At 43.2% G+C, this 17344-nt stretch overlaps 1 protein-coding gene across 1 annotated transcript in view; it reads right to left on the bottom strand.

Moving 5' to 3' along the window:
* Positions 1-1378: 1378 nt before the first annotated feature.
* The window catches only part of VAX2 (ventral anterior homeobox 2), a 124218-nt gene continuing 108252 nt past the window's right edge, over positions 1379-17344 (bottom strand). The window contains exon 3 of the mRNA XM_030192549.1: positions 1379-1843. Within this exon, the coding sequence (XP_030048409.1) occupies positions 1379-1843 (465 nt within the window). The remainder of the gene's footprint in view (positions 1844-17344) is intronic.

The following is a 17344-nucleotide window of genomic DNA, read 5'->3' as shown; positions in this document are numbered from 1 at the left end:
TGATCTCTAGCTCTGCCTCTGTTAGACAGGAACAAACTCTTGTCAGTATTCACAGCAGATCCTCCTCAGTATGAACTGGATAAGGCAATGAAATATCCTGATTGGACAAGCAAAGTCACATGATCATGGGGTATAAGACATATGGCTGGTATTAATATTGACCAAATATCCACCAGAGCTTATTTTGTACATGTGTGTGTACATTTATTTTGTGAATAATCTATTTAATAAATGCAAAAACCTATACCCATGTATGAGGTAAACTGATAATTAACCACAGCTCCTGCAGATTACATTCTGGCCATAATGAAATGTGTTCCCTCCCCTTCTCCCACCTGGTCATGGGTTACTATATTAATTTACAGGGCTTCAGTTATTTACTGGAAGATTTTTCAAGCCCTGATAGCTAAATGTAGTTGTATACACCCAGGGCTGCCTAGAGACAGGGCTGCCCCCCCACACACACACACACTTGGGCTGCCACCTTCCCCCCCCCCCCCCCCCCCCCCCCCGCCCACTCAGGCCACTACCAACCCACACTGAGGCCATTCCCCCCCCCCCACTCAGGCCACCCTCCCCCCCCCCCACACACATATCTTGCTGCATCTTCTCCTCTCTTAGTCTGTCACTCTCCTGGTCTTGTGTGCTAGGACCCAGGTTACGGCATTAACGGAATCACCCGGGTCCTGACACACAGGAGCAGAACCTTCTGCCTTGCCAGTGCCAGGCCCCCCTTGGAGGCCAGGCCTGGGGAATCTTACCCTTCCTCTCAGCAGCCCTGTATACATCCAGTTCCTGGTAAAATCTCCAGTAAGAATTTTGATGAGGTTTAGCTATGGGACCCACAGAACAAGCAATAATTGAAGTGGACTGTGAGCAGAAACCATAGCTACACAAAACACATGCTGCTTAACTGGGCATCAAAACATTCAATAACAAAACAATGGTGTATTACTTTTCTCCAACTCTATTAGCATCTTCTAAATCATGTACATCATATAGTGAATTGTACACTGCCCAACAGAACAGGTGGTAAAATCCCTTCCCTAAACCACCCTATCTCCCTTCACATTACTAATGGCACAGCAAAACTCATGTAAAAAATATATTAAATTGTGTCAAATCAGCAGTTAAGCACCATTCAAATGTGACAACTACAGTGTAGAGGGACAATGGCGCCCTACACCTTCCCTTTTCCTCAGCACTAGATTATATGCCATATCGGGCATCTTTGATGGGTTTCTGTGAAACAGGCACACACAAAGACACCACTTGAACCTTTGGTAAACAGTCTGTGCATTTCCACTTTCAGAGCCATCAGTCAGCGTGTAGTACTGAGGACGAGCGAGACAGTGAACTTTGTGTATTTTGTGTTTCTTTAAGAACTCTGCTTCTTGCTGGGGACACTGTCTTTCCTTTCCAGTCTTGAATAAGGCTCAAATGCTGAGGTGCCCAACCCATATCCAGTGGGTAGGTCATGAAAACTTCCCAATATTGGGGCAGAGAAACAAAGAGGTGCTGGTAATCTAGGGGAAGATGAGGACGCTAGTGAAGGGACCTGGAAATTGAAGGCTCCTGTGCCTGGAGGAGTGCTGCTTATCCCAGGGGATGTGTTTCCTGAAGTCCCCAGGTTGGAGCCGTTCCCAGTATGAGTTCCAATGGCATTCTGATTTGGTGAAAGTAAATTGGGTGGGGCAGGAACAGACAGGAGTCTACCTTGTTCCAACAGACGCAAAATGTTACAAGTGGCAAAAGTTTCCGAGGTTGAGGAAGATCTTTTTTCTGAGTCCCTGCTCTGGTCTTTCTTCTGTTTTGTTCTTCTGTTCTGGAACCAGACCTTTACCTGTGTTCAAAACAACAACAAAAAATATGTGGTAAAAAAAGTAGACATGTTGTACATATAAAGACACAGGGTCTGATTCACAAAGATTTCCCTCTCCCTGTGTCATGAAAAGAAACTTAGGTAGTATTCAAAAGGATCTAAGCCCCCTTAGGGGGCTAGATCACCACAGGTGAAAATTTACCCCAGCAGAGCAGTTAAATCTAGCCATGTAGATTCACTGGACATTTGTGAACAGTTAAGAAGAACCTAGTTGGCTAGTGCTGATTTTCAGCTAATTCAAGTGCTTAATCATAAGCACAGACATTAATTACTATCCTAAATCTAACCAACTAGATTTTGGCCACCTAAAACTAGAAAATTTTCAACTGCAGCCTAGCTGGCTAGCTTGTAACTGAAAATGAACTTAACATAGCAACACTTTTTAATATCTACCCCCTAATGAACTAGGCCTATTATATTAGAGTGTGGATTATTTCCTGTAATCATAGACATCGTTAATAAATGCACTTCCATTCATCCTAGGTTCTCATGAATCCTCAAAATCAATTTCATCATTAAGTCAAAGCTAAAGAAATTCTCAGCTGTACTAAGGTTTTCTTCCTGGGTATGTTTCTGTGAGATAATATGACCCTCATTTTACAAGCACTATTCACGTCTGAGATATGCATAATCTTGCACTTAAACATTTATCTTGCTTAGACATCTTCAGTCCCAATTTTATAAAGCCACATGCATGTCTCAAACCCAAGTGTGTGTAAATGGCAAGGGAGCGTGGCCTGTATGTGTTTTGGGCAGGACAAAGACATGGCAAGATGATGGATGTTTATTCCCCATTTCAGAAGGGGGCTAAATGTCAGGAGTTATACCTGCTACCAAGCACATTTAGGATTTGAGAACAGCACTGCATTGGGCAGATGGAGGGGGTGCCCCTTAATCCACTATTGGTTTTTGTCCCTTCAAATCCAAACTGGCAAGGAAAATTGGTTACTGCTACAACATTGGGATAATAACTGGTTATGTTTCTAAGATCACAAAGATAACCAGTTATGCCAGTGCCGTAGCGAGGGTGCCTGACACCCGGGGCGGGTCGCCACTGCGCACCCCCCCCCCCCGGTGCAGGGCACGGCACCCCCCCTCCGGAGCGCACCCCCCCCCCCCGAAACGCACCCTACCTTTCAGCGGGCGGCAGGCGGGAGGGCCGATCTGCCCCCAGTGCACGTCACTGGGAGCTGCGTCGGCTCTGCTGCTTCCCTGCTTTCTCTGCCCCGGAACAGGAAGTAACCTGTTCCGGGGCAGAAAGAGCAGGGAACCAGCGAGCCGACCTCCCCCCTAGCGCGTACACCCGGGGTGGACCGCCCCACCGCCCCCCCCCTTCCTACGCCACTGGGTTATGCACATAACCTTATTATCTTTGCAATCTTACTGTATATCAGGGGCGTAGCCAGACCTCAGAATGGGAAGGGGCCAGAACCCGAGGTGGGGGTCACATTTTGGTCTGCCACCTCCCCCCCCCTGCCGCCTCACCGTCCTGCCGCTCCCCACCCACTGCCGCAGCATATACCTTGGCCGGCACGTAGGGAGTACCTATTCTATAACATCATCTGGGGACCCAGATTCTGTCATAGAATACTAGCACAAACCCATGTCTAATGGCCCTATTTTCCAATCGTGCACATTAGTCTCAAATAATGTGCCCTCTTCACGACATTGTCCCTGAAATGAAAAAAACTTAAACTGGACAAAACAGAAAAATGTATAAACAATATGGGAAACTAAACAGAATTAACATTTTCTGCCTGCACACCCCTACTACAGTACTTGAATAAACAGTCTTCGTCTCCACATCCAAAGAGGCTATTTACAAAGTGTTTAATGAGAGAGCCAGCAAGTACACTGGGAGGACTTGTAACTCTGAGATGTTCAACACTATGAACATCACCACGCAGCGACCAGACACCTTCTGTGGCGGCAAGTCATACTACCACAAGTACCTGTTCTTTCAAATCTACAATGTCTTCATATTCCTCTGGCTGGTCATCTTTCTCATTGCAATCAGACAGGTCACGCTCACTGAGGCTTTTGTTTCTTACTACGTATGTATACAGGTTGAAGGAAACTCATTACAAAATGACTCCTAACTCATCAGGAACATTTTTAGAGAAGCTTCAAGCATTGTGGTGGAGTGGCCTAGTGGTTAGAGCACCAGTCTTGATATCCAGAGGTGGCTGGTTCAATTCCCACTTCTGTTCTTTGTGATCTCAGGCAAGTCACTTAATCCTCCATGGCCTCAGGTACAAGCTTAGATATGAGCCCTCTAGGGATAAGGACATATGCAGCATAGCTGTATGTAACTCACCTTGAGCTACTACTGAAAAAGGTGTGAGCAAAATCTAAATAAATAATACAATTTCAATCTGTTGCTATTGATCTAGATTATAAGCATTAATAAGAAAGACTAAAAGAGAAATTGAAAAGCTCAGGGAGGACAAGACCATAGCAGAGAGACTAAATTAATTATTTGCTTCAGTCTTTACTAATGAAGATGTATGGGAGCAACCCATACCAGAAATAGTATATAAAGGTGACACTACAGAGGAACTGAAACAAATCTTGGTGAACTGTAATAGACCAAATCATCAAGCTAAAGAGCAGAAAATCACCTGGACCAGATGTTATATACACTAGAGTAGTAAAAAAAACTCAAAAGATGAAATTGCATTTTCCGCTGAAACCAAAACTTACCCTCCCTCCCACCAGAGCGATTCTTCCTGCCCCTGGTCCCCGCTGTCGACAACACTATCCACCCTACCCCCTACCCCACAGAGACTAGGCTGGGCTGGCCACTCACCCCACCTTCAGGGTACAGCGGGTGTCGCCAAGCCAGTCCCCCCATCTTTGCTCACCCAAAGGCCCTCCCCAGGACTACCTTTTGGGGAAGGAGCTATCCAAATCGCAGCTGCTGCAGGAACTCTCAGCAGCCATTTTGATGGAGAGGATGGAATGACTTTCATATGAGGCTTCAGAGATTAGGGTTCTTCAGCTTGAAGAGGAAACAACTGAGGAATGATATGATGGAGGTCTATAAAATCTTGAGTGGAGTGGAAAGGATAAATGTAAATCATTTGTTTACCCTTTCAAAAAGTAAAGACTCCATGAAGTTGCATAGTAATCCATTTAAAGCAAACAGGAGAATTTTTTTCTCTCAATGCATAATCAAGCTCTCAAACTCATTGCCAAAGAATGTGGTGAAAGCAGTTATGGTAGCTGTGTTTAATGAGGGTTTGGACAAGACCTGGGGAAAGCCACTGCTAATCCTTCAGGATTGGTAGCATGGAATCTTGTTACTTTTGGGGATTCTGCCAGATACTTGTGACCTGAATTAGCCTTTTAGAAACAGGATACTGGGCCAGAAGGACCTTTGGTCTGACCCCGTATGTTCTTAGATATTAGTTGGCAGCTTTGCCTTGCATCTCCTGAACTTTCTTTCTGGTTAATGCTCCTAGGGCCCCTTTTACAAAGATGTGCTAGCATTTTTAGCATGCGTTAAAAATTAGCATGCGCTAACCATGTAGATGCCCATAGGAATATTATGGGTGTCTACATGGTTAGCAAATGCTAAAAATGCTAGCACACCTTTGTAAAAGACCCCCTTAAGCTTTGATTTTGGGAAATTCAAGAGAGAAGGAAAAAAATCAAGTAGAGAGAGAAAAAATCTCTACAGGACAAAACCAAATATTCAATAACCTAACTGAATATCTATGCAGCATAAGAAAATTACCCAACTCATAATTTCTGCATTGAGACAAACTGGGTAAGGCCATCAATGACTATTTGCATGGTGAAAATGGCTTATCAAGCAAAAGTTTACATTACCGGACATATGAGTAAACATTATGCATACCATTTGATGACAGCTCAGCAAATAAATTATAATCTTCTTTCATTGTAGTGAAAGTATGATATTCAGTAAAACACGATTCGAAAGCGCCAAACCCTTACGAGAAAAACTACATTGGCTCCCAATTAATGAACGCATTTCCTTCAAAATCTGCACCTTGATCCACAAAATTATCTATGGTATAGTTCCAGTTTACATGAGAGACCTCATAGGTCTACCAAACAGAAACAGAACCGGAGCATCTCGAACATACCTAAACCTCCACTACCCAAACTGCAAAGGACTTAAATACAAAGCAACCTATGCAACCAGCTTCCCTTACATAGGCACACAATTATGGAACGCACTACCAAAAACATTGAAAACAATCTACGACCACCTAAACTTCAGGAAATCATTAAAAACTTACCTGTTGAAAAGGGCAAATCCTACTGACCCAACATAGATGTCTACATTATGCAACACGGCAAACCCTACGATAGTATCGGACATTATTTAACCTTCCCTCTCTTTGACCCCATTGTATCTGATTCAAATGTACTTTTTATTGACCACAATTTCACCTTATATTTTGTTTCTCTACCGGTCTTGGCAATCGCCTTACAGTATTATGTAAGCCACATTGAGCCTGCAAATAGGTGGGAAAATGTGGGATAGAAATGTAATAAATAAATGAATAATAAAAGTGCTTCTAGGTAATTGAGTTATCAATAGAAATCAAACAAAATAAAACATGGAAAAGAAAATAAGATGATACCTTTTTTATTGGACATAACTTAATACATTTCTTGATTAGCTTTCGAAGGTTGCCATTCTTCGTCAGATCGTTATCAATAGAAGAGCAACCTTTGAAAGCTAATCAAGAAATGTATTAAGTTATGTCCAATAAAAAAGGTATCATCTTATTTTCTTTTCCATGTTTTATTTTGTTTGATTTCTATTGATAACCTTAAGAGTGGACTAACACGGCTACCATACTCCTCTACTTCGTCAGATCGGAAATAAGCAAATGTGTTAGTTGATAGTATATATAAGTGAAGCATCAAAGCATTTCAATGACAGTCTAGCAAGGTGGGAGTAAGTAGGAGGTAATTGAGTAAGGGCATTTGGACATCCCAGTATTTTCAGTGGGGGAAAGAATGGGCAAAACTTGAGCCGGCATTGTGTAGAAGCAAACCTCGACCAACATGTTCACCTATCTTAATTGGAAATAATGTTGTCGCAGAGTGGCACTTTAATGAGCAGTGGCTCCCATTAATGATTGGCTGTCTGTGTTCTGAATCTCATTCACTCACTGTTACTAACATTTCATTGTTTTGGGGTTTTTTTATTGGTTTTGCCTTTCTTTCTTAAGATATATTAACAGGAGCAGTTCTGCCTTTCATAAACATTGCTCTATTTTCCTTAACCTGGTCAAGTTTACTGAGGACTTGAAAAGGATTTTTATGACTCCCGGTTTGCAAAACCATCTTGTTTTTTCTATTGCCAGGATTCATTTACTAGGCTGGATAATGTAACCCTCTCTGACATTTTATTGCTAGAATGTATGAGCTTTTACTCATATGTATTTCAGATTGAATAGCAATATTTTATTTCCGTTTGTTTGCATTTTTACAAATGGATGTTTTAAGACTAATATATGTCTTTAAAGTTCAGCGAAGGAGTCAGGTCTACATTTTAGGTAAATGCTTTAGCCGTGGTGTACAATCAGTGCACAAAAGCCAAAGATGAAAACGGTAATTGTTCTTTAGAGCGGAGAAAGGAAATTATTTACTTAGATAACCATGGGGGCCCCAGGGAAGAGGTTTCACAGTGAGCACTTCTATAGCACCATAGAGAAAGATTTCACTTTAGCAAACTTCATATAAGCAGAACTGCCGGATTATCGAGTGCATTTGTAAGTACAACACCATACTCGACCCCTTGATGACTCTGGGGTGTTTTACCCTCCCCACCTGTTTAAAACCCAGAGCATTCTGGTACTTGTAGTCCTGTTGAGAAGCGGAATTGTCAGCGCTTGAATTCTATTGAGATTAAAGAAAGAAAAAAAATAAACCTGGACTTGGTAAGAAAATCCACAGTCTGCTGAGAGTTGAATATAAGATTCACAGTTTCCTAAATGGAGTTATTTTGACTCTAATAAACACAATTGCTTGTTTTGATGGGCATTGTAAAGTAGTTGTGTAACATCTAATCAAGGTTTGGTTTTAAAATGAGTGTCTATGATATTTCTAAATATAAGAGAAAGCTCTTTCTTTACCTAATGTTTATATATGCAGCATTCCATCCACCCATCAGCAGCCTCTTTTCACTAATGATTTTAAATAGGGAGATAAGATAGGTGAAATTTCTGATTCTGGTCTCCAATCCAGAGTCTGGATATACAGGAGTAGCCAGCTCATTAGAGCAGTGGGCTGAGAATCAGGGAAGCCTCAGTTCAAATCCTGCTTTTCCCTCTGACGCTCCATGTAATCATCTGTTGCCTCAGGTGCAAACAGAGTGTAAGCTCTCTGAGGAAGGGAAATATCTACTGTACCTAAATTTGTAATTTACCTGATTGAATCCAAAAATCTAAATCCAAATCCAAGTTATAGATGCAGGTGGTAATATACATAGTTCAGAAGAATATTCAGTGCCATTTCCTAAGATTAAATGTACTTAGGGCTACCATATGTACGGATTTCCCGGGACATGTCCTCCTTTTCAGGGGACTGTCAGGGGTCCGGACAGGTTTTTTTCCAGCTAGCGTATTTGTCTGGATTTCTGGGCTGTCTGGCTGGCTGGTGGGTTGCTTGATGGGCAGGCGGACAGACAAGCTTGCCTTCTTCCCTCTCCCTTCTAGCCTACCGCAGCATACCCTGGTGGTCTAGTGGCCTCTTCTGAGCAGTAAAGTGCTCCATGTTTCCCTGCCCACTGAACCTGAACTCCCCACTACCACCGCTTCTTGGAAATGGCTGCTGAGACTTCAAGCGGAAGCCTCGCGAGACTTCTTGCGAGGCCACCGCTTGAAGTCTTGGTAGCCATTCGTGGCAGGAGCGGACTGACATTGACCTGGGCTCCCAAGTACTAAGGGTCATTGGGCCCCCCTGGATGCTGCCTGCTGCTGCCCCCTCCCAAACACTACAGCCCCCGCTACCGCCACAGCTGCCGCCCCTCTCCTGCATACCACAGTCCCCGGAGCTTCAGTAGGCCCTTTCCGGTCCTACCTTGAAGGTTCCTGATGGTCTAATGGCTTCTTTGGGGGGCAGGAAAGAACCCCCCTCTTTCCTGCCCACTACCGCTATTCTACCCAGCACCGCCATGTTTTCAAAATGAGTGCTGATACTTCCCGCAGTAGACTTGCAGGTCTCGACAGTCTCACGAGACTGCCACAGGTAGTGTCACCAGCCATTTTTGAAACACAGCGGTACCAAGCAGAATAGCGGCAGCGGGCAGGATAGAGTGTTATTCTTTCCTGCCCCCACAGAGGCCACTAGACCACCAGGGCCCTTCAAGGAGGTGGGGACAGTGTTGGGCAGACTTATACAGTCTGTGCCAGAGCCGGTGGTGGGAGGCGGGGATAGTGCCGGGCAGACTTATACGGTCTGTGCCCTGAAGAGGACAGGTACAAATCAAAGTAGGGTATACACAAAAAGTAGCACATATGAGTTTATCTTGTTGGGCAGACTGGATAGACCATGCAAGTCTTTTTCTGCCGTCATCTACTATACTATGCTAAGGTGAATCCATGGAGAGCCTACTGAGGCTTGGGAGACTGTAATGTGTGGCGGCGGCAGGGAGAGGAGAGCCTCTGGGCTCTTGGGCACTGCCTGGTTGCCCGAATGGTCAGTCTGCCCTGGTTCATGGATGGGAGAGAAGAAAGAAGAGACATGGGGACGTGCTGTACATGGAGGGGAGGGAAGGGAAGGGAAAAGGGGGAAATGCAGCACATGGATAGAAAGGTAATGGATTGAAGAGGGGGCATGCTACTCATGGATGGAAGGGAAAGGAACATGCTGCTCATGGATGTTTGCTTTTTTGGCAATGTACATCGTTTCTAATTTTGTATTTAAACTATGGAAGAAAATGCATTTCTGTTACTTTTACCAGTGTTTTTACTGTTTATAGAATCTGGCTTCCTTGGGGGATCAAGGTGACTGTGCGGATGAGGCGGGCTGGGGCGGTGTGGCATTTTATTTTTTGTGTCCTCTTTTTTATCTTTGTAAAAAAGGTAACCCTAAATATGCTAATCTATTCAAGATGGTAGAGGACAAAGGAGGAAGATGAGAAACACTATCCTAGATAAGAACTGATATTTTGCAGGCACTCCATTCTCATGTCTAACCATAAAGTCGTATAGCAATCTAAGCAGCTACCAATGCTTAGATATCTGTTTCATGAACATGTGGTTTTGTAGGACCACTGTTCCCTCTAAGCTGAGCAAGATTCCTCCACTTACATTGCTGCTAGTGGGGGATGGTGTAATCACTAGGGACAGGCAGGTTCCCTGGAGTCCTGCAGAGTTTGCCTGTCCTTCACTTTTGAAAATGTGATAGTGAAACAGCACCACCTACTGGCAGGACTGTAGGTGGAGGACTCCTGCTCAGCTTAGGGGGAACAGTGCCTAGGACCCCTGTATAATTAGATCCTAGGTTATATGTGTGCCTATATTACCATTATGACTTCACAGTATGGTTGTACTTCAAGTCAGCCATTCAGATTCAGTTGCTAGTTAGTTCTGCCATCACCACCTACCCAGCTGTGTAGTTGCACGCATTTCTACAAGAACACCTGCATAAACCAAGAAGTCCAACAGATCTGCCAACAACTGGGAGAAGAGTGCTGATTCTAGCAGATATATGGTGGACGGGGTGGGGGGTAGAAGAAGGGAGCTGAGGCTGTAGATTCTGGAGATGAGGGTAGGAGAAGGGAGCCCATGCTAACAGATGCTGTAGAGGGTTGGGAAAAGAATGGGGCTGATACTGACAACTGCTGAGGTATTGAAAGAAGGGGCTCATGCTGGGGGAGGTATGGGAAGGGACTGATACTGGCAGATGCTGGGGGTGGGAGAAGGGGACTAATGCTGGTAGACACTGAGGGATAAAGAAGGGGGATGAGAAAACAGATCCTATGGGGGGGAGAGGCAAAGGTATACACAGGGAAAGATAGAAAGAAAGGAGCAAGGAGACAGATGCTGGAGGGAAGAAGGAGGAAAGGCAGGGTAAATGAATTTTGGAGAACAAGGTAGGTGGGAAGATGCTTGTGAAGGCAAAGGGGTATGGAGTAGAGATGGGATAATGTGTGTTGCAGACCAGGAAAGACAAGGCAATAGGAAAAGGGAAAGAGGGAAGGGATTTTCCTTTCTATAGTATAATCAAACTAGTTTACATACTATATACAGATACTTTTTCTGCCCCAGTGGGCTGACAGTCTAAGATTTTTTTTTTTATTATTGATACTTGGATGCTGGGCAAGGGCAACAAAGAAGCAGGAGTGTCTTATATTGGATGGGATATGCAGCTCCAGCAGCTGGTCCCTAAAGAATTAGCTCCGGATATGTAATGCCAGTGCCTGGACATAGCCCAACATTGAATATCTGAGCTAATTCTGCCTGCAGCAGACAGTATTTTAAAAAACACTGACTGAATATCAACCAGAAGTGTTTTTATACACCGTCACAGCCAGGATGTTTCACAGATAAAGAAAAATGAGTCAATGTTACAACCTAACTTAGAATCTCAACAACCAAATTCTTGGTTGATAACGGAATTTCATATAGTTTCGCTCTTATCTGATTTCCAAAGGCAGAGAATTATATAAATCTGGTACCACTAAACTATACAGATACTGCTGGGGTGGTTACATGTAGGGAGGGATTTCTATAACTGGGCATCACCATTTTTGTGCCCTGATGCTGCGCTGTGGCAGCCTTGGGTCACCCAAATTTCTTTATAGAATACTAGCCTAACCCAGCATTGGTGCACCTAACAGTTACATGCTCGCAGTTACATCAACCGTCGACCTGGCGTAACTATGGGTGGCTCAATGCGGCAAGGGTGCATGTAACTTAAAGACATCCCACCATGTCCCTCCCAAACTCCACCCATGTGAATGCCCCCTTTGCAGTTACTCACACCCTTATAGTACGGCACTTAAGCAACGTGTAATTAAACTCTGGAATTTGTTGCCAGAGAATCTGGTAAAAGCAGTTAGCTTAGCAGGGTTTAAAATAAGGTTTGGATAGCTTCCTAAAAGAAAAGTTAATAAGCCATTATTAAAATGGACTTGGGAAAATCCACTGCTTATTTCTGGGATAAGCAGCATAAAATGTATTGTACTGTTTTTGGATCTTGCCAGGTACTTGTGACCTGGATTGGCCATTGTTTGAAACAGGATACTGGGCTTGATGGACCTTTGGTTTGTCCCAGTATGGCAACACTTATGTACTTATGTAAAGTTATATCCTTTCCTTCAACAGTGTCTCCATTATTTTTCCTACCACCGATGTGAGGCTTACTGGCCTGTAGTTTCCCATTTCTTCCCTGTCCCTGCTTTTGTGAAGAGGGACCACTTCCGCTCGTCCTCAATCCCACGGAACCTCTCCTGTCTCTACAGATCTATTAAATAGATCCTTAAGAGGTCCCACCAGGATTTCTCTATACATTTTATAATTCCACTATATCTTTTTAAAGATATGGTGACCAGAATTCCACACAGTATTTGAGATGTGGTCGCACCATTATAACGTCCTCATTTTTGTTTTCCATTCCTTTCCTAGCCATCACCACACACCGAGCAGAGGGTTTCAATGTATCATCAATGATGACCCCTAGATCCCTTTCCTGGTTGGTGACTCCTAATGTGGAACCTTGCATCATGTAACTATAGTTCAGGTTCCTCTTTCCCACATGTTTCACTTTGCACTTGTTCACTTTCTAGAATCCCACTGGTTGCAAGATCTAAGGCAACATAGTTTTACCAAAGGAAAGTCCTGCCAAATGAATCTGATTGATTTTTTTGACTGGGTGACCAAAGAACTGGATAAAGGACATGCATTAAATATAACCTGTGGAGGAGTGGCCTAGTGGTTAGGGTGGTGGACTTTGGTCCTGGGGAACTGAGGAACTGAGTTCAATTCCCGGCACAGGCAGCTCCTTGTGACTCTGGGCAAATCACTTAACCCTCCATTGCCTGCCGCATTGAGCCTGCCATGAGTGGGAAAGCGCGGGGTACAAATGTAACAAAAAAAAAACCCTACTTGGAATTCAGCAAAGCCTTTGATACGGTTCCTCACAAAAGACTGCGGAACAAGCTGAGAGGGCCGAACTTAGGACCCAAAGTGGTGAACTGGATTGGAAACTTGTTAACAGGTGACAGAGAGTGGTGGTAAATGCAGTGGCGTAGAAAAGGGGGTGGTGGGGCGGTCCGCCCCGGGTGCATGCCGCTGGAGGGGTTTCGGCTCCGCTGGTTCCCTGCTCCCTCTGCCCCGGAACAGGTTAGTTCCTGTTCCGGGGCAGAGAGAGCAGGGAACTAGCGGCGCCAACACAGCTCCCAGCGACGTGCACTCATGGCAGGATATAACCAACAGAAGAAAGGAGGTGTTTATGCCCCTGAAAAATCGGTTAGTTCCCACTAGGAGTATTGTGTTCAGTTTTGCAGGACATATCTTGCTAAGGATGTAAAAAGACTTGAAGCGGTTCAGAGAAAAGTGACAAAAATGGTAGGGGTTTTATGCCACAAGATGTATGAGGAGAGACTTGATGACCTGAAGATGTATACCCTGGAGAAAAAAAGAGACAGGGGTGATATGATATAGACATTCAAATATTTGAAAGGTATTACTATTTCTACAGATGGGAAGGTGGTAGAACTAAAGGACATAAATTTAGGTTGCAGGGGAGCCAGCAAAGGAATAACGTCAGGAAGTATTTTTTCACACAGAGGGTGGTAGATACCTGGAATGCCCTCCGTGGGAGGTGGTGGAGATGAAAATAGTAACGGAATTTAAGAATGTTTGGGATAAACACAAATGAATCCTGTATGGAAGGCATGGAACCAAACAAACTTAGTGGTGCATAGATGGCAACTCCAGTAATTGAGAAGCAAAGCCAGTGTCAGACAGACTTCTGTGGCCTGTGACCTGATCCTGGCTGGTCAGATTTGGATGGTCTAGAGTGGGGCTTCAGTGACAGTTTCAATAGTTAGAGAACAAGGCCAGTACCAGGCAGACTTGTAAGGTCTGTGTCCTGAAAAATGACAAGGACAAATTAGGATTGAGCATATGTGGTATCACATCATACCTTATACTATGAGTTTTATCTTGTTAGGCTGACTGGATGGACCGTACAGATCTTTATTTACCTTTATCTACTCTGTTACTTCATAATTAAACACTGATGTACTTAATATCTGGGTCTCCCTGCCAATTTTAGGGCATAGACTATAGAAGTCTGCCTGGCACTAGACCTACTTTCCAACTACTGGAGTTGCCATTGAAGCATCCCACTCCAGCCTTGATCCTGATCTGTTTTTGCCATTTACAGGACCCATACTATAGAAGTCTGCCCAGCACTGGTCTTACTTCCCAACCTCTGAAGCTGCTGTCCTAGCTCACTTCAGCTGTAAAGTCATGCACGTTTTGTTTTAATTGGGTTCCACCCTTTTTCTATTTAATGAACCTCTGTGTTGATCCCACGCATTCTTGAATTCCATCACCATTTTTGTCTTCACAACCTCCCACAGGGGGGCATTCCAGGCATCCCCCACCCTTTCTGTGAAAAAGTATTTCCTGACACTGCTCCTTATTCTCCCACCCTGCAACCTCAACTCATGACGTCTAGTTACATACTAATACTTTAAAAACAAATAGGAGGAAATATTTTTTCACTCAACAAATAGTTAAGGTTTGGAATTTATTATCAGATGATGTGGTAAAAGCAGTTAACATATTTGGGTTTTAAAAAGGGTTGGACAAGTTCCTGGAGGAAAAGTCTATAGACTGTTATTGAGATAGAAATGGGGAAAGCCACTGATGTCCCTGGAATTGGTAGCATGGAACTTTGCTGCTATTTGGGTTTCTGCCAGGTACTTGTGATCTGGATTGACCACTGCTGGAAGCAGGATACTGGGCTAGATGGGCCCAGTCTGACCCAGTATAATTATTCTTATGTTCTTATGCTCTTATATATCACTTCCCCATCTCTGCAAAAGATTAGTTTGCGTATTAATACCTTTTAGGTGCTGCATTTAAGTGTCTGTATCATATCTTATGAGAACCAAGAAGCTTATATTCAGACCGTGGGACATAGCCAGGCTGCCTCCCATGGTCAGCGCTGAGCCCAAATATTCAATGCCAGGCCATTTTCGGTGACCAGCATTGAATATCTGGTTTATTTTTGGCCGGTTTCAACATAACTGGCCAAGTATATATTCAGTACTAGCAGGTTAAGTAGGAACTGGCCAAAGATAGGCCTGCTATTGACGTGGCCAAATTTGGCTGCCAAACGTATTTATGTATTTATTTATTAGGATTTATTTACCGCCTTTTTGAAGGAATTCACTCAAGGCGGTGTATAGTAAGAATAAATCAAACATAAGCAATAGACAATTACAGCAGTAAAATATTCAAATAACAATACACTACTAGCTGGCAATGTGCTGAAAATCAGTGGAGAGCTGGTTATATCGTGCAATTTAACCAACTATCTGCTAGGTGCTAACCGGTGAAATTCAGTGGGAGACAGCTGGCTAATCTCTTACTATTTGTTGCTAGATAGCTGACTAAGTACCATTTAACCAATCAGGTGCCATTCCTGGCCGGTTACATGGTTTTGAATATCGGGGAGCTATTTTGTAAAAGAGAGTAAGCACCTACTTTCCTTTAAAGAACACAAGTGTAATCAGGTATATACACGCCTATGGGTTCAAGCACAGGCACTTACACCAGCCATAGAGCTGCTTTTAACTCCTAAACCTATTCACTTATAACTCCACTTTAATCTAATTCCCTTATCCCTTATTTGTCCTGTTTGTCTGTCCTGATTAGATTGTAAGCTCTGACAAGCAGGGACTCTCTCTTCATATTCAAGTGTACAGCGCTGTGTACGTCTAGTAGCGCTATAGAAATGATAAGTAGTAGTAATCTTTGGGATTCCGGAATCTTACTACTGTTTAGGATTCCGCATGGAATCTTGCTTCTCTTTGTCTTTATCCATTATTTGTCCTGTTTGTCTGTCTTGATTAGATTGTAAGCTCTGTCGAGCAGAGACTGTCTCTTCATGTTCAAGTGTACAGCATTGCGTATGTCTAGTAGCGCTATAGAAATGATAAGTAGTAGTAATCTTTGGGATTCCAGAATCTTGCTAATCGTTGGGATTCTGGAATCTTGCTACTCTTTGGGATTCCACACAGAACCTTACTACTGTTTGTCCTTATCCCTTATTTGTCCTGTTTGTCTGTCTTAATTAGATGTAAGCTCTGTCAAGCAGGGTCTGTCTCTTATATGTTTAGTGTGCAGTGCCATGCACATCTAGTAGCGCTATAGAAATGATAAGTAGTAGAAGTAGTAGTAGTACTATAAATGTTCACACCTAGATTCAGAAGATACATGTGTAACTATAGTGTTCTATACATTACACATGAAACTGTAAATCCCTGCCTACGTAAACACCCACCTGCAAAGTACTTACTATCAGAGATATTTTTCAAATGTCTATGGAACCAAAGAAAAATACACTTATCTTCTCAGTCAAGTCTCAATGGGGACCCGTTTTGCCCAAATCTTCATCTGGAGACTACACTGCATCAGGAATTTTTTCACGGCTATACATTTCCATAGGCTAAAGACTACCTTCATATTTGCATACTTGCTCCATGATCACAGCAGCTACACTAAACATCAATTTCCGGAAGGTAACTAAAGGTACCTCCCCAGACTGAGGAAACAGTCCAAAAAATGTTGCTGACTGGAACGCAAAGCCCAAGATGGAATGTAGGCAAAAGATGTGATGACAAAAAATAAAAGGGATCCTGAAGGCAAAAGTTAAAAAATCAATAACATGATCTTATATAAAATATGATGTTCCACTGGAAGCCAATGTTCCATTTCCATCAATGGTGGTACATGATCAAACTTCTTAGCTTTAAAAAGTAGTTTGATAGCTTTCACTATCAGGCTCATTCTTCGTTGATGACACACCCCCTCCCAAAAAAATTACAAAGCAAACAAAGCACGATTAGTGCATGCTGACAGGCAAAATGCATCAGCTTGCACTGGCGCTTAACATGGTTTAGCAAAAGGGCCCTAAAGTAGGAGTTTCTTTGATCTAGATGACATATTTTCACTTTAAAAGTGAAACAGCAATAATAAAATATTCCAAAAGTCATTAAGAATAAGAACCCAATGACGCTCATTTTCGAAGCAAATGAATGTCTCAAAATGGCCAAAAAACCTCCATCTGCCAAAAACATTCAAATTGCAACTTTCAAAAGGTAGAATTTGGACATATTGCACTAAAGTTCATCAAGATAACTTGGGGGTATGTTAGAGGCATGTTTTGGGCGGGACTAGGACGGGCTCACAATTAGGACATCTTTCAGCGATAATGGAAAGGGAAGAAACATCC

Source organism: Microcaecilia unicolor, chromosome 2 (genome assembly GCF_901765095.1).
Source record: "Microcaecilia unicolor chromosome 2, aMicUni1.1, whole genome shotgun sequence".
Classification (NCBI taxonomy): Eukaryota; Metazoa; Chordata; class Amphibia; order Gymnophiona; family Siphonopidae; genus Microcaecilia; species Microcaecilia unicolor.
This window is presented reverse-complemented; position numbering and strand designations above follow the sequence as displayed.